This window comes from Drosophila sechellia, chromosome 2R (genome assembly GCF_004382195.2).
Source record: "Drosophila sechellia strain sech25 chromosome 2R, ASM438219v1, whole genome shotgun sequence".
In the NCBI taxonomy this organism is placed as follows: Eukaryota; Metazoa; Arthropoda; class Insecta; order Diptera; family Drosophilidae; genus Drosophila; species Drosophila sechellia.
Window position 1 is genome coordinate 10,955,915 of NC_045950.1, and position 18,665 is coordinate 10,974,579.

Sequence of the window (18,665 nt, forward strand, 5' to 3'; positions counted from 1 at the left end):
ATATACGACTATAAAAATTTAACTAATCTATAGCTTCATTATTTTAACGTCAAATAAGTTACCTTATGAGACCCTCGGAATTTTTACAACAAATTGTGTAATAATTTTAGTTTTAAGTGCTTTCGTCACCTGATAATCTATTCGCACCTTGAGCTTTTCAGTTTGTTTTATTTAAACACCGAAATGGACGACTTTGACGATGATTCCTTTAACGATGTTCTGGGTGCCATGGAAATGCCTACTGCTGCAAAGCAACCCAAAGTAGATGCTCCAGCGGCCACAGCAGTTAATCCTGCTCCCAGCACCAGCACGGAACCTAGTGGATCCGACAGACCCGCACCCGGCAAGCCGCCTTCGAATCCGCACTGCGTCCTTGTTCACAGCAAACAGCGAGGCAATCCCATCCTGAAATCCATCCTCAATGTTCCGCTGGAATTCCGCGACGACATCGTACCCGACTATGTGGTCGGTCGAACATCCTGCGTGCTGTACCTCTCGTTAAAGTACCATAATCTTAATCCAGACTATATTTGCCAGCGTTTGAAGGCTCTGGGAAAGATGTATGAGCTGCGGGTGCTACTGGTCCAGGTGGACACACCAGAGCCGAACAATGCTCTCAAGAGCTTGACCAGGATATCGCTGTTGGCCGACCTGACCATGATGTTGGCCTGGAACGCCGAGGAGGCGGGAAAAATCATTGAGACGTACAAACAGTTCGAGAAGCGTCCGCCAGATTTGATCATGGAGCGGGTGGAGTCTAATCCACATCAGAAGGTACGCATGATGAAATTTCCAGTATCGCCATTGTAATGCAATATCCAAATGTCCATAGCTACTCGCTGCTCTCACCAACATCAAGCCGGTGAACAAGACTGATGCTGCCGCCCTGCTGCACACATTTGGCAACCTGGGCAACATAATCAATGCCAGCGAGGAGCGACTTTCCCAGGTGATGGGACTGGGTCCCCGGAAGGCCAAGAAGCTGTACAAAACCTTGCAGGAACCGTTCCTCAGCAAATAGCAATCTATATTAGGAGTAATGCATCCCATAATCGTGTATGACACACTTCATCCATCATTTGAATACTTTAATTTGTTATTACGCAGACACTGTACAAAAATTAAGTTCCAGGATTACCCACTTAAATATACCAAACAATAATCGTTCTGTTACTCGGACACTTTCCAAATTTTAATGGTGCCATCATCGCTGCAGGATATCAATTGCCCGGCCACCACTGGATTCCACTGCACCGAGTTTACGTCCTGATCGTGAGCACCTTCCTCAGCGGTTATCTGCTCGAACGTGGGTTCGTCTGGCTTGGAGTCGCTGGTCTCCTTGAAGATGCGAATGCCGTCGTCGCCACAGGCAGTTGCTATCAGACCTGTAAGCTTGCACCAGGACACGTCGTAGATAGCCCGCGAATGCTGGCCAGACACTGTGCATACGCACTTCCACACGGTTTGCTGTTCGGGCGTAGCCACTCCGGCTGTATTTCCCGGATGGTAGGCCCTCCAAATCTTTATTGTGGTGTCGTCGCTACAGGAAACCAGACGCTCGCCATCCGCATCGAAGTCAATGCCCCAAACCGTGCTCGTGTGGGAAGTAAGAGTGGCTGTGCAGTCCCAGTCGTTGTCTATGGGCTCCTCTGCGAACATTTTTATGGTATTGTCGTACGAGGCGGAGGCCAAAACATCCTTGGTCGGATGCCACACCACTCGCTTCACGTCCTGTGTGTGCGGGTTCAAAACGGCGGCGCACTCGAACTCATCATCGCCGGCAACCTCCCAGATCCACACAGACTTGTCCCGCGAACAGGTGGCCAGTAGTCCTCCGGATCGCGACCAGCTAACGCTCTTCACCTCGTTTTCGTGACCCTCCAACGTCGCGTTGCATTCGAATTCTCCCGAGGATTTCGACCAGATCGCCGTGGTGGCATCAAAGCTGGCCGAGGCCAAGTACTGACCACATGGGGACCATCGTATCTCGCGAATTGTGCGCTTGTGGCCGTCGGATAGAATGGTCTTTGTGCCCCAAGTGTTCCCGGTCAGCGACCAAATGCGGATGGCTTTGTCCTCGCCGCACGAGGCGAATACGTTGCCCTTAGGATGCCATGCCACTCCCCAGATGCGCCCCTTGTGGCCCTGCAGCGTGTGTTCCAGAATTAAACGTCCCATTGATGGTCAGGTACTGTATTAGTGGACAAATCACTGTCTGTCCAAATAATGATAACATAAGCGCATGTCGCAAGAAGAAGAATGTCAGCTGTCGTCAGTGTGGGCAAACGTCCTGCAGAAGTCGTTCATCTAGCTTTATTTGTCAATCGCGATAAAATCATATTTTAAAATTTTAACAAATGTGTTCTTCATATCTTAGCAAAGTCAAAAAACATAAACATGTTAATTTATAAATAAATTGGAAAATTCTTACATTATACATGTTTAATACTTAGTAACTCAACTGAACTTCCTGCTCAAATTAACGCAATTTCAATTGGTAAAAACATTTAATTTAATGACTTCGGATAAAAATAGGCTAACGAGAATACTAGGTTTTAAGAGATAAATCTGGCTTGAAAAGCGTTGAATTGCTCAGAGCTGAATCGCTTTAGTGTTGTGAAAGGCTGACTTATAATCTTCACCTTTTCTTATCACACCGAATTCCGTTACCCAGCACCAGTGACACTGGTGAAAGTTTTGTTGTGTATTTGGTGTTTTGCCAATGCTGATAAGAAAATGAACGGCCTGATTGTGTTTAACAGCGCCAACGATGTTGTATACCAGAAGCTCAACGAGCCGCTGGCGCAGAAGATCCGGAGTGTGGCCACCACCCAGGGCCTGCTCCAGTCCGCCGGCTCACTGGACAGCAACATACTGCTGCAGATTTTCAGCCCCATCGTTGGATCTCAGCGGATAATGCAGTGCCAGTTTGATAATGCCTACTCCAGCCTGCAGTGTGAGCAAGGTTTCAATTTGGTGTTTGGCGAACTTCTCGGCTTCACCTTTTTAAAGATCGGACAGATACCCGTAGAGCTGCTGGGTCGCCAAATGGGTGTGGCCATTACGCTGACGCGCTATTGTTACGGCGCCAATTTGTTTGCCGCCCAGGCTGGGGCCACGCAACAGGAGCTGCTGACGCAGTGCCTCGACTGCTATGAGACGTCGTTGTGGGAGGAGGATCAGACGTACCTGCTGGAGGCCATGCCCAGGCTGCTGATCAACACGGAACTAAAGAGGACGGTGCATCTGACGCTGGACGCCACGCTTGAGCACTTGCGCCAGCTGGGACTCCCCAGAGCCCACGCCCTGTTGCTCGTTTCCAACAAGCTGGTGGCCGCGAACAGCACTCGACAAGCTCTGCCGCTTGCTGCCGCCGACCTGCTCTTCCTCAGCCTTATGTCACGCGCCCTCCAGGCGCCAAAGTCCCCGTCACAGCGAGCAGTAGCTGTATTCCTGCAGGGTGTCTCCCACGATGTTAACTCTGGCTGCGTCCCCAGTATCGTGCACATCTCGCGCCTGCATGGAAACCAAGTTCTCCTGCAAGTCATCGAGTACGCCCACATGCCACTAACCAGCTGCATCTACGATTCCTTCTTTGTTCTTCAAAAAATCGTGGCCGTTCAGCATCAGGGCGATTCGGATGCCCTGAAGCCCGCCTTCGAGAACCTCGAATCGTTTATTGTGCAGGCCCTGACCGCTTTGAAGCGATACCTGAAACAGCGTTCAGAAACCGAGGACCTAGAGAACTGCACGAAGAAGTTCGCCGCTAAATGGGAGAATCTTCGCAAGATGTACACTGAGTACTTCAAGAACTTTGAGCGGGAGCTGCTGGTGAGGATTGAGTCGAATTTGCCCTCGTTCGGAGAGGAACTGAAGCAGATATTCACACTGGCCTGCTGCGACAGCTCAAGTGTCCACGAGCTGGATCAGCTCTCTGATACAGCAGCGAATGTGGAAGCCAAGCTACTGGAGTTCGCTGAATTCCTGGCCGTTAAGGCCACTCGCAACATATCCATTGATGCTTACTTGGAGGATTTCCCGGGTCTGGTGCACTTCATGTACGTCAATCGCAGCCGAGGACAAATGCTTGCTCCGGATCTGCGACCCAACCAGCTGGTGCCAAAGACAAAACTCTGGAGCATGGTGGAGATCGCGAGGAATTACCTTAAGAAGGGCCAGACCATAGTGATGTGGAAGGATAAGGCATTCCATTACTCGTACTTCCTCTGGTTCGAGGACATGTCTGGTGGCGTTCTTAGTTCCGTCGTGGATTTGCAGCACCACTTTCTGTCCACAGGAGCAGCCAGTGGCAACGGTTCGAAATCCCCAACAGAACCAGGTGCTCTTACAATGGACTACTACCACGATCTGGCGGAGTTGTGCTTCCCCAAGCTGTCGCCGGCCAAAGTGCGCGTCTACGAGCTGTATTGCATTCATCTGGGTCTGGTAACCGCCACATGCGCCGTGGAGCATGCCCGTCGCCTGGTGGCCACCATCAGCGATGTTGTGGGCGAGGAAGCGTTTTAAGTGCGTTGGCCATTGGCTATCCTATCATTCCAGAGTTATAACATGATTTCTAGTCAATTTTCGAGATTCCTAGGTGAGATAATCCAATCGAAATTTTGTTAGGTTAAGGACAACTATCATCCACTGTTATAGGCTACACAACAATGATATTTGTATAGTTATTGGAAACATATTTTCTTCAATCGGCAATAAAAACGTAACAATAAAGGTGTTTACTTCGTTTCAGGCTGTTGCGCCTTCTTGAGTTCCTCCAGCTTCTCCAGGAAGAAAGATTTTCGTGCTGTTAGCGGCATGGACTTTTGCCGTATCATATAGTTTTCGTTGCCTAGGGCAGTGTAAATATCATTTCCAATCAGCTCCCTCAGCGCGATGTTCTTCTTTAGATGTTTGTCGTAAAAGCTAGCTCCAGCCGCCACAATTCGGGGACCCATCGTGGCCAGTCGCTGGTCAATCTCTGCGTCCGTGGATACCTGATTGTAGTCCTTCATGAAGGACCAGAGTCCTAAGCCGAACAGACCCAGAATGCTGTAGAGCACAAATCGCACCTGGTGGTTGAAAAACGGAAATCAGTTAAAGCTTTCAAAAGTGAGAGAGGTTGAGAACTCACGCTTCCATGGCGGGCGAAGAGATCTAGCCGCAGGTTGAGGTAGTGACCCATGGTGTACACCATGAGAAAGCTAACGCTGGGAAAGATGGAGTTGAGCAGTACCCGATGGGTTTGCATCTGCAGAATAGCCTTGCTCAGACCGAAAATCTGCTCATCCTCATTCAAAACGATGGCATCCTCCAGCAGCTTTCCGCTGGAAGAACTCCAGTTGATCTGTTTGTCTCTAAACCGAATGTCTGCCCGCTTAATCTCCTCCGGACTGTCGTATCCATAGTTCACCGGTATGCCCAAAGCGCCTCCAAATCGCAACTTAGTGGTGCCCGCTTGAAAAACATCAAATCCGAAGACGGTGAAGGGCTTTACGAACTTTCGCTCAAACGGCGTGACGCCCAGCTGATCCAATGCCTTTTCCAGGCGCTGCTGCACTGCCTCCGGCACTGGACGCCCCACACCGTACCTATTAAAAGAAGTGGGATGTTAGAATTGCTTCCAGTCACCAAAAGTTTTCTCACCCACTGGTAGCATTGCACGAAATCGCGGTAATATTTCAGCCCGAATGTGTGCGGCAGGAAGTTTCCAAGAAAGAGACCCACTGTGGTGGCTCCCGCCGCGTAAAATACGAGTTTTCGGCCCCTTTCAGTCTTAAAATAGGAGAAGAATCCTCCACCGGCTTTTGTTTTCGGCAGCATATTTCAGCACTTGTTGTTTTGTAACAGGGCCAGTGTGACCATGACTTGCTATTGAAAGTTGCCAACACTAAGGAACCATTTGCGGTTATAACAAAATGAATATCGGTTTTCGAAAAAATATTTGAATTAATGGAAATAGACGACCAGATACCCCTTACTTTAATATAAGGAGTGGTAGTGATACATTTTTAATTAAGAGGGTGTTATATTGCAATAAAAGTCAAATTTATTAGAAGAAATATAGATATAGAAAGTTAAAAAAGATCTCGTTTATAAAGAATAATAAAATTTATATTTTTGAAAGTAAGAACCTTCAGGTAAAAGATACAAATGATATTTATGTATATATTTTCAGGCCGTTTCTTGTTACAAAAACTATACAACTTTACTTAAGCTTAGAAGTTAACCTAACTGCTGGCCGCGCTCTGTAACTTAACGTCGACTACAACTACTTGGTTTTTGGCCTCCTTGAGTCGCCACCAGCGACCCAGGCGGTGCTCCTGTCCGGTGGCAACAAACAGCTTGCTGCCATCGGCATTGAAGGCCAGTCCGTTGATGAAGCCGGCGATGGATATGCTCTGGATCAGTTGCATTTTACGCGCGTTAGGATTAGTCTGCCAAAGGCGGACGCAACCGTCACAAGAACCTAAAAACATAGATATTTAGTAATAGTTCGTGGTAAGAAATAGGCGCAATCCCCACCTGTTGCCACTAAATCCGTGTTGACCACCACAGCAATGGCGGTTATCCAGTTGGCCACGCCATTCTCGCCCACTCCGTGCGCCAGTTGCGTTGTGCAAATGGGTTTCTTTTTCAAAGCGCTCCACAAACCGATTGCTCTGTAAAATGGTGCTGTTACTTCCAAACTGAAATAGTTAGGTAGTCTCCAACTTACCCATCCATGCCACCAGACACAAAATGCTCATCGTTGATGTACTTAACGCACTCAATGCTGTCTTTGTGTCCATTGTAGATCAGCTGCGATTCCTCTGTGATCTTCCAAATGCGCAAGGAGCAATCCGAACCGCCAGCGGTGATGGCGCGCTCTCGACTCAGTGCATCTATGCTAGTTACTGCCGTTTGGTGACCGAATCTGAAAGGAGGAGCTCGTTAAATGTCTGATATTAAGGGGGATTAACTAGCATACTAACAAGCTCTCCACATAGGCCATCTCATCCAGGGACCAGATTTTCACCGACCGATCCTTGGCCGCCGAATACAAGTCATGTGTGCCTTTGCGAAAGACCAGACCTGCCACACTATCCCGGTGGCCTTTGAGAGTCTTTATGTGTTTCATCGTCTGGGGACACCAAATTTGAATGTGTGGACCACCTTCGGCCAAGGCCAGATACTTCATGTCCGAGGACAGGCATATGCTGATGACATGCGAGCGCCTTTTCTTGCCTGTTTCTGGTTCCTCGCGATGCGACAGCACGTCGGATTTCTCCAGCACCTTCCCCGTTTCCGTGCACCACTTAAGTAGGAACTGCGATTTGGCCCCGGTGTACAGGAATTTACCATCCGGACTGAGTGCCAGGGCACATATGGGCGTGTGGTGGAGTTTGTGCTTGAGGATGCCGCTCGATTCGCAGGTTTTCAGGCTACCAGCTATGTTCCGTCGCAGTTTGCCCACACTATCCAAGTATTCCGTTTGCAAGCGCTGCTCCACGCTCTGGGCCAGCTCCCGATCCTCGGCGCGTTCCGCCTCCTGCTTCTCGATCTTCGACAGATACTGTTTGGCCAGACGCAGGCGCTTGTCCTGCGGCGTTTCCTCTTCGCCCTCGTCGGATGAAAATGCCAAGGTGTTGCCATCGCCGCCCAGATCGCTGTTGTACTCCTCATCGTCGCTGGCTATCTCCTCGTCCTCCTCCTTGGGACGGCGCTGCTTCTTTGGCACTGGTCCACTCGTCGCTGGCGCCGATTTACCCGATTTTCCGCCTTTCTTGAGCGGTTTCCCTTTTGTTGTTGCTGCGGGATTCTTTTGAAAGCGTTACAGGTGCCGATAGCTACGCTGCTTGATTCACTTACCTTGCGCTTCTTTGTGCCCTTGGCGCCTGGCTTGAGGAAGAAGGAGGACGACATCGTGGAAAGTAACTAGTTACGCGCCTTTAATTCAATATTTCTGATAAAAAACTTAATTTAAACGAAGAAACGTGCCCACGTGCATATAACAAGGCGCGTGTCCAGATTTAGTACTTTTGTGGAATCAGCTGTTTGGCGAGTGCACATCAACAGGCTGAGTGCTACGAAACTGTGAGTCAACACGGCCACCCTAAAATGGGCGGCAAAATTATATGCAAGACAGAATATTTAAAAAATTAAAATTAAACCAAGTTAATTGCCCATCGAGAAAGCAGCTTCAAATAAAAAACCAAAGATGTTAGCTTGAATATATATCTTTATTTGTTATATATTGATTATTAATCAACTAAAATCTAAAAATCATAATTAAATCAATTAAGTATGTGCTTTTGAATTCAGTTTGTTTATTGTTTCCTCCAATGGGCATAAAAAAATTACATATGTATTAGTTAAGCTTGTTGTTGGTGGTCAAAGTAATGTGATTGGCTTGCTGGTGCTATAAATTTATCACAAATTTATGTTATTCTGCAAGGGGTTTTTATTCTTGTTTTCGGTAATAATTTATGTATACGAATGTGAGCGCGCCGCGTCGAAAAGGATTTGAATACCTAGAGATCGCGGCGAGGCATCGCTCTCCGGCGGAGAACGTCCCGTTGGCTATCTAAAACTAAGTAACGTGTAAAAGTAATCGTAGTAAAAACGTATTAGGAATATCGCCCGGTACCTCCACGCAGGCGGCCGATTTGATTTACATGATCGAGCACAGGCCCGACGTTTCGATGCCGTTATGCACCTTCTTCGTCCGCTTCAGCGCGGCGTTCCGCAGCGCCGGCTTTTGTTCCACGACGGGCTCCGGATCCGGATCAACTGTGGCGAGCGGCGGAGTGGGCGACTTCAGGCTGCCCGTCTCCGCCGAAGCACCTGGTGTGGAGGATGCGGTGGAAGTGCTTCGGCTGCCATTGCTGCTGCTGCTCGCGCCGTAAGTGCTGCCAATTACCGAGATCGAATTGATTACGTTGGAGGGCGTGCTGGTCGCAATCTTGGGCACAAACGTATTGCCGCCGCACAGCACTGGAATGGTGGAAATGGTTTGAATGGCGTTCACCTGCTGGACAGCGTCTCCTGCTCCGGATGCACCGCCAGCTGCTCCTGATCCACCGATGACGCTTATGGCCGAGACTTGCGAGTCCGTTGTCGTGGTGTTGGAGGCACTATTATGACTATTACTACTCGTATTCTTAGTGATATTTATCTTTATTTTATTAACTATGCTAGCCAAAGGTAACGCCGGACCCACTGCGCTCAGGTTATGCGTGGCCTCCTGCTTCTCGCCATTCAATTCCGCATCCGTATCGGCGCTTGCATCACCCTGCTCCACCTCGTCCGCCTCATTGGCGGGCAGGGAGAGCGAGGTCACCGATGCTGGCCGCTCGATGGTGGCCGGCGAGGCTGACGAGCCGATGGTGTGTGTTTGAGTTTCTGCCAGGATGCCAGATGATTGAGCAACTAATGTGATACTGAGAACAGGAAGGCACAGGTTTGGAAACTTACCGCTGCTGTGTATGGAGATCTCGTCCTCGGGCAGAGGTAAAAGCGAAACCACAGTGCCCACGTCTTCGAATCCATCATCCTCGTCCTCTTCATACTCATCCTTGGGCTCCTCCTTGATCTTTACGTTCAGTAGCGCCGCCCTGGTGGCCTCATCCTTCTCCACATAAGTGTCCAGATCCGTGAAAGGAATGTTCGGCTCTTGGATCTCGACATCCGATTCATTGGCCGATTCGTTTTGCTGCTGTTCACCGAGCTCAACCTGATCTTTCTTCAGTTCTTTGGTCTCGGAGTTGAACTCTGTTTTGTCCTGCGACTCGGTGCCCATGTCCGCACGTGTCACATTGCCCGGAACGTACTCGTCCTCATCGTCGTCGTCGACGATTTCCGTGACACTTGGTTCTTCATTGGGCAGCACGATGACATCGTCATCGTCGTCTTCAAAAATGGCCTGTGATGTTTTTGGCATACCTATCGAAAACAGGTTTAATACATACCGTCTTATTTGCATTCATTAAATCTAAACCCACCTTCATCTTCATCGTCCTCCACTTTGATCAGTGTGTCCATGGCATTGTCATCGGTGTTGTTCATGTCCACGTCCTGGTCGGACTTTATCTCCGCTGGAGGATTCAACGAGGCCTTGTAGTCCTCGTAGCATAGCGGATGATATATCTTATCCTCCACACGAATAGCGCTACGCAGATGCCACTCCTCGAGCTCTTCGTTGTAGAACTGCTCGAATTTCTCGTGGCACATGTCACAGCAGTGATCCACATCATCCTTTCCAGCAGCACACGTTGGCACGGGCGAATCCAGGGAGCGTTGTTGGGAGAGCTCCTCAAGGGCCTCAACGCCACCCGGCTGTCCCTGAGCCTCCAGGAAGTTCTTCTCTCGCTCCTCCACATCTTCGATTTCTTCATATTGCCGCCAGTCGTTGAGATCGTAATACCATTTTCGCGAAGTGGCTTTCCTAGTGGAATCCCGCTCTCTACGATTCTGTCGGAAGTGCCAGTCCAAATGTTGGCTGTACTTAATTGTTTGCTCTGGCGGGAAACGCACTCCACAGCTGCTGCACTGCATTCCCAGGTAAAGAACGGCCACCACAGCCGCCTGGCGTGTCTTAATGGACTCTGGCTTGCGGAGATCGATGCGCTTGATCGGCTCCATGGGGGGACCAGCAGGCAGTGTAGCAGGCGCAGCGGTTGCAGGTGCAGTTGAGGGTTCGGTGGCAGAGGCGGTTGGCTCTTTGGCCACCGATTGGTCTGCGGCAGGCAGAGTTGGTGCTGCAGCTGCACCACCAATTATTCCAGACGAGACAAGCTTTTGGAACAAATCATTGATGTTCAAGCTCTCCAGTGCAGCGGCTGCTGCTGGAAGGGAAATGGGAGCACCAGCAACTGGGGCGGGCTTCGGTTGCTCCACCACTGGCGGTGGTTTCACAATAATTGGCGGCGGCTTGGGAGGCTCTGCTGGAGCATCAGTCTTAATGTATACCATATCCGCCACATGGGTTTTTCCTGCAATGACTCCTTTGGGCAGCGTTCCAAACCTAATGAAGCAGCTGCGACCGCCGTTCAGCATCATTCCTTTCGGGAGACCACCATACTCCATCTTCTGCAGCTGCCCGTCGAGCAGAGCATATTGGAAACTGTCCACAAACTGCAGCGAATGCTGCTCGGCGCCCAGCTGGAAGGTCTGCTGTCTGGCGTCCAAAAACAGTGGCACTATAGTATGCGCATCTACAATCATATTGATTTTGCCCACAACCAGATCCCTTCGCACTCGCCCAATGTCCACGTTGGGCGGTGGACCCTCAGCTTTGATTATATGCAGTTTGTTGCCAATGGGCACGGATACGGCCGGACCGCCAAAGTAGATCTCGTACCAGTGCTCGTCAATGTAAAGTTCGCGCGATGGGAAGCCAAACCGAATCCGGTGAAGCTGTCCATCCAAGTGGAACGGCTTGTAATCATCGTTGAAGCAAAGTGGTAGCGGTTCATTGTGATCGATAAGGATCACTCGCTGCCCCGGCTGGAAACCAATTTCATGCGGCTGATCGCCATCCATGAAAATGATGGCCACCTGGTTGTAGAAGCGTATCTCCTTGGAGCCACCGTCGATCGTGATGCTTCGCACTACATCAGCCATGGGATTGTCAAGGGAATTTATGGCCTTGGTCATGGTCACCGGTGGCACGGGAGGCATACTAATCATCGACGGCGGTTGCGGTGGCGGCGGAACTGCGGACTGGGCCAACACCATGGGTGGCGGCTGCTGCCAGGGCATGCCACGGAATCCAACCTGAGGCTGAACGGGCAATTGGATACCGGCCCGCTTGTTGTTGTTATTATTGTTATTGTTGACATTGGCCAGTTGCCAGGCAGTGCGTTGTGCTGCCCCTGCATCCACTTGTTCGCCCCATTTGGTGGGCTTGCGACGTTTCATCTCCCTCTTCGTCTTATCCCGTTTGTTTGAGGGCTTCTCCGGGGCAGCTGCCGGCTGATCATCGTACCTGGGCGATCCATCGCTATGCGGTGAGCCCGAAGTATGATTTTCGTTGCCCTTCAGCTTGGGAATACGTTTGCGTAGCACTGCATCCCTGGCCGCATTGCGCTCGAGATCGTTGTCTCGGCGCCGGGACTCTTTTATTTTGCTATTCTCATTGATGACCACTACTTTTTGAACCAGATCCTTGTACTGTTCCTGATTCATGCCGTGATTCTCATACATCTCCTGCGCCTGGCTGAGAATGGTGCGCACCTTCTCGTCGTGCGCCTCCTGCGAATCGTCGTTGACTTTAAGCTCCGCCAGCTGCTTAAGGCGTTGGGACACGGCCTGATCCTTGGATTTGTCTAAAGGGGAGAGAAAAAGTAGGTGCAATTTTTAGCAAAGTATTCAAACATTTTTATAAGGTTTAAAAAGCTGAAACTGTACTGTGATTACTTACCAGACTTTCCCTGCTTATTCTGGATTCGAGCCGAGTTAGCCAACTTGGCGCGCAGCTCCTCCAACGTTGCCTTCTTGGGCGGTGAGCCGGATTTCTTTGTGGGCTGGGGAGCAAAGTAAAATAATTTAGCCACACAATACAACAATCTAGACTCATGCCAATCCTACCTTGTCTACCTCGCTTTCGTCCATAGAGTCGTCTTCGACAACAATGACTCCCGGCTTGACAACTAGAATCTCGCGTCGCAGGTCGACATCCTCACTGCCAAAGAGACTATGAAAGCCAAACGGTGTTAGCAAATATATGCCTGAAATACGTTGAAGTATTACTTACGCGTCCAGTTTGGTTGACTTGCTGCGCTTGTGTTGCGGCGGTTGCTCTTCACCGTCGATATGTGGCGGCAGTGCGTCGGCGGGACGTTTCTCGCCAGCACCGCAACCACCTTGCACCTGGAGCAACTTGTTAATCGACAGCTGCAGGGCGTCCGATACATTACCCTGCGAGGAAATTGACGAGGACGACGGACTGGGCGACGATTGCCTGACTAGAGATGCCGCTGGTGTTCCTGAAGTCGTGGGATTTGAGTTGAGCATTGATACTGTTGATAGATTCGCTGAAGACTTTTCTAATTTATTAAACTGTTTTTGTATTTTGAACGACACTTTTGCGGGCAATTTGGAAGTGGACGCGGCTGATGGGGAGGCGTTGGAGGCGCCACTAGCTTGTATTATTGTGCTGCTGATGTGACCGCTAGTTGTATCCTTGTGGTCGAGGCTATCCACTGAGTCGAATGTCGGAGGAGGCGGCGTCTTTGGCCGCCTCAAGTCAATGTCCATACTCGATACATCTATAATCGGCGGACTTGGAGGAGCTGGAGGATGGCCTGGTTCGAGTATTTGAAATGTAGCTAGAAAATTGATTTTGCTTGTGGACTAACAATTTCTTTTCTTACGGCAGAGGAAGGTAGTTTATCAGATAAAAGCAAGAGGATAACAAAACGTGAATTAAACTAGGGAGAGAATTATAAGCAAAGAAAATCGGGAAACGGGATGGAAAATCATAACGAAATTATAAAGAGGACACAACAGGGCCAACAAACACCAGGCACAACAATCAGGCTAGAGAAACTGATGGCAACTAATGCATAACTAATAACTTAAGGAATCCACGGGCTCCGTTGGGGAACCAATGCAAAATCTAGGTTAGACTATAAAAATATAAATAGTAATTTAAATGAATTAAGTGGGATAAAAGTGCCGTTCTACAAATACAAAACAATATAAATACATATGCAACTTCAACTCTAGCTGGCTTGTATATACATTAAAGCCAACTACAACGTACGCTTAAAATAAAAGTAAACTTAATCTGGTTCTAGATGTTCCATAGACTTGGATTTTAGTTTAAAAATGTTTGTTCACTTCGGCTTTACACGCTTGTTAACAGGAAATTAAAACTGCAGTCTTTATTTTATTGAGTTTCTCTTCATCTAATAATTGTTTATCAATAGGAAGTTTAAGGTACAAGAAATACTTCACATTTAAATCATTTTCTTGTTTTATTTTTGATTCGCTTTCAATTTAGTTTTACTTATTGGTTTGACATTCACAAATCGAAAATCAATTTCAAAATCACACCAAAGGCGGCACCTGGCTACATTTTGCATTAATTAAAACAACTTGGAATGCAAAAGGTTTTCAACACATTTTATTTACACTTTGCTTTCGATTCGATAAAAATTGTTAGATTTTTCTAAACGACGCTTAAGTATTTATAAGAAAAAATATAGCATAAATATGTAATTAATGATTGGCGATTAGTTGCCTTAAACCGAAACAAATTTCCCGCTTCCCAAAAAAACTGGGCCAAAAAACAACGAAGTAAGTACCAAATTTCAGCAGTTAGTGGAATCTTTTATAGACATTTTGTGTCAATAATGTTGATCAGTAAGTAATACTGGCAAGGGTAGATTTTATAACCATCTCAAATTGTTGTCCAGTAGTAATTTAATATGATATTTATCAGAATTCAAGCAAAATCTATAGATTTACATTCCATTGTTGGGAACGCCACTTGGGTATCACAGTTGTACTTATCACAGTCTTCGGTTAGAGTTGAGCAGAAGATTTCCACTTGTCAACCACATACGGTCCCAAAAACCCGCCCTTCCACCAACCTAAGCCATCGAGTGCCGCCATTCTGGTTGATATTTTCTAAATTTTCAACTAAGCTGTCTGTAGCTCTAGGTTCCAAGTCAAACCAGACTTGGTTGTTTGCTAACAAGTGTGAGATTAGAATTAAAAGTTGTTTCTTACGTTTCTCTAAATCTTTTGGTGCTTTAGCTGATGCTGCTAGTGATGCGCCCGCCAGTGGTAAGGATGATGGGGCAACTGCCCTGCTCTCTGGTGACTTGCTTCGAACTCCGGTGCGTAGGTCGACGTCCATAAAAACTGGAGATCGACTGCGGGATCGCAGAGAAGAGGTCTTTCCTCGCGACGAGGATGACTTGTGCGACGTGCTGCGCTTGGATTTGGATGGCGAGCTACTCGGTGAGCTGCTCTTGCGTTTCGCGGATCCCAGAGGAGATCCATTGCGAAGATAGCGATCCGAATCCTTAGACGAGATCTTACCGGACCGCTTAACTGGTGGCTGGTTGGAGCTGCCTTGTGCCTTGTGCCGAACATCAGAGCCCGACGAAGATGTGGAAGCCGTTGAGCTCTTTGACTCACTTCGCTTGCGGCTCAACGAACTGCTGTGGCTAGAGCTTCCACTCTTTCCAGAACGACTGCTGCTGTTGCGCACAGGCGATTTGCTGCGCGACCGACTAGACTTCTGTGATGAGCTCGATTTGGCCTCCAGCCGAGGATCGTTTCGTGCCGGCGCAGCTAGATTTGAGGACGCCGCATGCATTTGGCGCGCTAGTCTCGGATCTCGTTGGCGCACCGAGTTCAACAGTGCCGGATTGACAGGATTGACTTTTGGTTTATTCGCAAAATGCTGTAATTCCATAATTGAATTAGATTTGGTATAGCTTCCACCATCACATTTCAAAATTTACCTGCGGAGCCACTGGTATGTTATGCATTACGGGACCAACATTGCCCGATGCTCCTGGAGATCGTTGATTATGCACTGCTAGAGCGGGATCCGTGATTGGCGGATGAATAGGTGGTGGAGTGGGAGCAGGCATAATAATCGGTGCCCCAGCTATCGCGTCCGTGGCTTGGTTCAGCTGAAGCTTCTGCTCCTCTAAATGCTTTTTGGTTTGCTCCAGCTCAAGTTCCAGTTTGCGCTTTTTGAGCTCCAGCAACTCACGAGTTTTTGCTTGCAAAATCTCCTCCATGTCGCTGGGCATTGTGGGGTTACCAGGAACCAAACCCTTTTTGCAATTGAATGGATACATTGGTATAAATTGGTCCCGTAATGCATTAATAGTTATTTTGAGCACTCACCGGTTTTAAGAAATTCGGATTAACATGAATGGCCGGATTGACGTGAATTGGATGTTTGGCAGTAATGGGCCAGTTGCTATCTAGGCGCTTCACCTTAACGTCTAGAGCGTACATCTTGGATGGCGGGAACACCTCGTTCCAGGTCTGACGCAGGGCATACATGCGTTCCCGCACCTTTTCCAAAAGCTGCGACTGTGAGTGCTGGACCTGCAGGATTGAAATAACATTAATGAGCCATGGGATGGCATTAACAATATGCATTTTGCTTACCGATTCGAAGGCGTGGAGGAATATGTTGACTATGCACTGTCCAAACAATTGGACGTAGCTGCTTTTCACATTCTTTACTATCGAATCAATTAAATATAGTATGGGCAATTTAAATTCGGGCGCCACCTGTTAGAAGTTTAGTAAAATAGGTAAGAAATAAAGAAGAATAAGTGTCTACGGAACGTCGCTAGCGTAGATTCAAACGTATAGATTGGAAGAAAACTAATGAGACGGGCCGATGGATAACACAACAGCAGGGTCAGCGATCGTCCACCGAAGTCATCATCCTCATCTGCTGGTGGTGGGTGCCTCCATGCCAAGGCGGTCGAACTCAAACAAAATCCTAGCCTACAGAGAAATATTTTCCTAAGCATTGGGTGCTGAATGAGGAAACGCGGTGTCTAAGGATCTCCGAACATTAAGGGTTACAGTGTTGGCGTATGATGTTAGCGGTCTGTTCCCTTAGCCGAGTGAATGTGAATGAAAATCGCAGTAATAATGTGGCAGAAACAATGGCTTTTACTACTCTTACGTTTTATGGACATTTGTTTTTGTTTGGCTGCAGTTTTTTTACTTTTACCAAAACTTGCACTTTTCTTTTTGTAATACAAAAATTGCTGCACATCAATTTTTTATATTGATTGTAAGCAGTCAAGGTTTTTGTATAAAATAAAAGACAACTTGGTGACGATTGTTTAAGCATTTTCTCTTTTTATTTATTTTTCAATATTTTTTTAAGGTTGTTTGTTATTCCTTAGCTTTAAACTCTGGGATCCAAAGTAGAAAGAAATAAGAAACGAGGAGCAGGTTGGTTAAACTTCTTACCTTTGTAGATGATTAAAATCAGTCACGGTTTAGAACCCAAATTATGAGATATATACTAAGATTATTAGGAACCTATCTACCATTTGTGCCCAAGAGTTTGCAGAAAAAACCAACTGAAAGAACCAAGTCTTAGAAACGCATGTGTGGCCTTCGATGGGTTTCTCTGCAATCAAAGGGCAACCGTAATCAATAAACTGCACATTCTATCACAATTTCGATATGGAGAATCACTTTTAGTGTCGACCGTCTTTTAGCTGTGTGTAAGCTGGAGTGTCTTTGTTTTTAAGTAAATACGCTTTTGTTTTAACCTGGCTGATGTAATATTCCACCACTTTAACTATGATGTGGGCGTAGTTGATGTTCTCCTCGGCAAGCATCGTGAGCATATTGATCAATGGCTTGCTGTTGCAGTTGAGGTCCTGGAGACTGGACAGGTACTCCTCCCCGATCCTCCGCTCATCGTCGCGGCAGTTCTGAAATAGCTGCTCCATTGTGGACTTCGTATTCCAGATCTTGATCCGGATTTTGATCAAGTTATTTGGTTTGAAGTAGTCGCAGTTGCTATATTTCGACTGCAAGTGAAAATATAACAAAGTAATTAAATGACATGAAAAGCAAGGGTAATTTGTGTGAAATATTTTGATTTTTTGGATGAATAATGTATTTCGAATTATGGCTGCGATGTTTGTTAGCAATATCTTCATCCACTGAAATCTTAAGCTGGCATTATTTTGCTAATACTGTACATAGCGTATCTATGGAATTCGTACCAGATGTAAACAATCACGCGCGTCCACAAACACAAGGTAATCTCTTACATATATACACACACACACGTATGGGATGACGACGAAAATTCAATATGGCGACCATGAGCATATTTTCGCATGTGTGGCCTGCCCGAACAAATTAACTAATAAAGTGCTTGTTTTTCTTTTCTGTACATCGCATTTCACACTTTCACGAAATAGTTACGTTTTAGTGCAAATGTCTCGTTGCTTAAATTGATTTAACAAAGATTTTCGCAGACAAAGCCACGTTTGTGTTACCACCACATACACACGCGAGTTATCAGTTCGACTTTAAAGTACTTTTTTCACGCTGAAGAACATTTAAAAACATACCTTTTTAAGCTAATACATTTGTACAATCACTGCCAGACACTTTTGCGAAGAAAAAATTTCACAAATGCACTGGTACTATTTAAAAATTAGCTTTTGAAAACTCTCACGTAACAACTGCGATGTATTTTTGATGACTTACACTTAAAAGTGTGGCCGTCGACGTAAAATGGAAATTATACTTTTTATACAATTTTTATTCAAGCAAATATACTAAAAATATACCATTAAGGTATTTTTGGAGCATAGAACCGCGTTGCCAACTACTAAAAATGTTTAATTTTAAAGTTATTAATTAGTTTTAAAAATGCAGGATAACTTTTTATAAAAGAAATGAATATCAGAAGTGTTTTGTTCTTTTTTGTTTTAATGCAATACTATTTAATTTTATAAGCGTTGCCCATTTTAATTAATAAGCCGCCAGGTGGCTTTAGTGAGCGATCCGAAAAATATTATTGTTTCATTAACTTTTTTTCGCATTTCTTCTAGCCGAGTAACGGGTATCTGATAGTCGAGGAATTCAAAATTAGTGTTATCGGAGGACTATATAATAACTCTGCTAAAGAATTAGAGGAAAAAAAAGGAAAAAAAATA

The 18,665-nt window shown here is 46.8% G+C and overlaps 6 protein-coding genes across 10 annotated transcripts; 2 read left to right on the top strand and 4 right to left on the bottom strand.

Moving 5' to 3' along the window:
- The first annotated feature begins 116 nt into the window (after positions 1 to 116).
- On the top strand, positions 117 to 1,173 carry LOC6609215 (DNA excision repair protein ERCC-1). The gene is made up of 2 exons (XM_002033870.2): positions 117 to 774; positions 833 to 1,173. The coding sequence occupies exons 1-2, from the start codon at positions 184 to 186 to the stop codon at positions 1,019 to 1,021; spliced, it is 780 nt and encodes a 259-aa protein (XP_002033906.1). The 5' UTR covers positions 117 to 183; the 3' UTR covers positions 1,022 to 1,173.
- On the bottom strand, positions 1,068 to 2,258 carry LOC6609216 (probable cytosolic iron-sulfur protein assembly protein Ciao1). The gene has a single exon (XM_002033871.2). The coding sequence runs from the start codon at positions 2,176 to 2,178 to the stop codon at positions 1,171 to 1,173; it is 1,008 nt and encodes a 335-aa protein (XP_002033907.1). The 5' UTR covers positions 2,179 to 2,258; the 3' UTR covers positions 1,068 to 1,170.
- Positions 2,259 to 2,674: 416 nt separating this feature from the next.
- LOC6609217 (Hermansky-Pudlak syndrome 1 protein homolog) lies at positions 2,675 to 4,752 on the top strand. The gene has a single exon (XM_002033872.2). The coding sequence runs from the start codon at positions 2,737 to 2,739 to the stop codon at positions 4,525 to 4,527; it is 1,791 nt and encodes a 596-aa protein (XP_002033908.1). The 5' UTR covers positions 2,675 to 2,736; the 3' UTR covers positions 4,528 to 4,752.
- Positions 4,677 to 5,823, bottom strand: LOC6609218 (transmembrane protein 177). The gene is made up of 3 exons (XM_002033873.2): positions 5,651 to 5,823; positions 5,135 to 5,591; positions 4,677 to 5,072 (listed from the first exon to the last, which is right to left on the bottom strand). The coding sequence occupies exons 1-3, from the start codon at positions 5,821 to 5,823 to the stop codon at positions 4,740 to 4,742; spliced, it is 963 nt and encodes a 320-aa protein (XP_002033909.1). The 3' UTR covers positions 4,677 to 4,739.
- Positions 5,824 to 6,148: 325 nt separating this feature from the next.
- Positions 6,149 to 8,016, bottom strand: LOC6609219 (U3 small nucleolar RNA-interacting protein 2). Its single transcript, XM_002033874.2, has 5 exons — positions 7,852 to 8,016; positions 6,975 to 7,801; positions 6,719 to 6,916; positions 6,526 to 6,662; positions 6,149 to 6,469 (listed from the first exon to the last, which is right to left on the bottom strand). Exons 1-5 carry the CDS (start codon positions 7,903 to 7,905, stop codon positions 6,231 to 6,233), a joined length of 1,455 nt encoding a protein of 484 aa, XP_002033910.1. The 5' UTR covers positions 7,906 to 8,016; the 3' UTR covers positions 6,149 to 6,230.
- A 273-nt stretch (positions 8,017 to 8,289) lies between these two features.
- Positions 8,290 to 18,229, bottom strand: LOC6609220. 5 transcript variants are annotated; one of them, XM_032714380.1, is made up of 12 exons: positions 18,075 to 18,229; positions 17,259 to 17,522; positions 16,126 to 16,251; positions 15,856 to 16,062; positions 15,462 to 15,782; positions 14,719 to 15,400; positions 12,737 to 12,968; positions 12,571 to 12,676; positions 12,404 to 12,506; positions 9,984 to 12,308; positions 9,457 to 9,924; positions 8,290 to 9,384 (listed from the first exon to the last, which is right to left on the bottom strand). In XM_032714380.1, the coding sequence occupies exons 2-12, from the start codon at positions 17,439 to 17,441 to the stop codon at positions 8,654 to 8,656; spliced, it is 5,484 nt and encodes a 1,827-aa protein (XP_032570271.1). In that variant the 5' UTR covers positions 17,442 to 17,522; positions 18,075 to 18,229; the 3' UTR covers positions 8,290 to 8,653. The 5 variants fall into 5 exon arrangements, with proteins under 5 accessions (XP_032570271.1, XP_032570270.1, XP_032570269.1 ...); XM_032714379.1 differs by having other exon boundaries at positions 12,737 to 13,001; XM_032714378.1 differs by having other exon boundaries at positions 12,737 to 13,016.
- Positions 18,230 to 18,665: the final 436 nt, after the last annotated feature.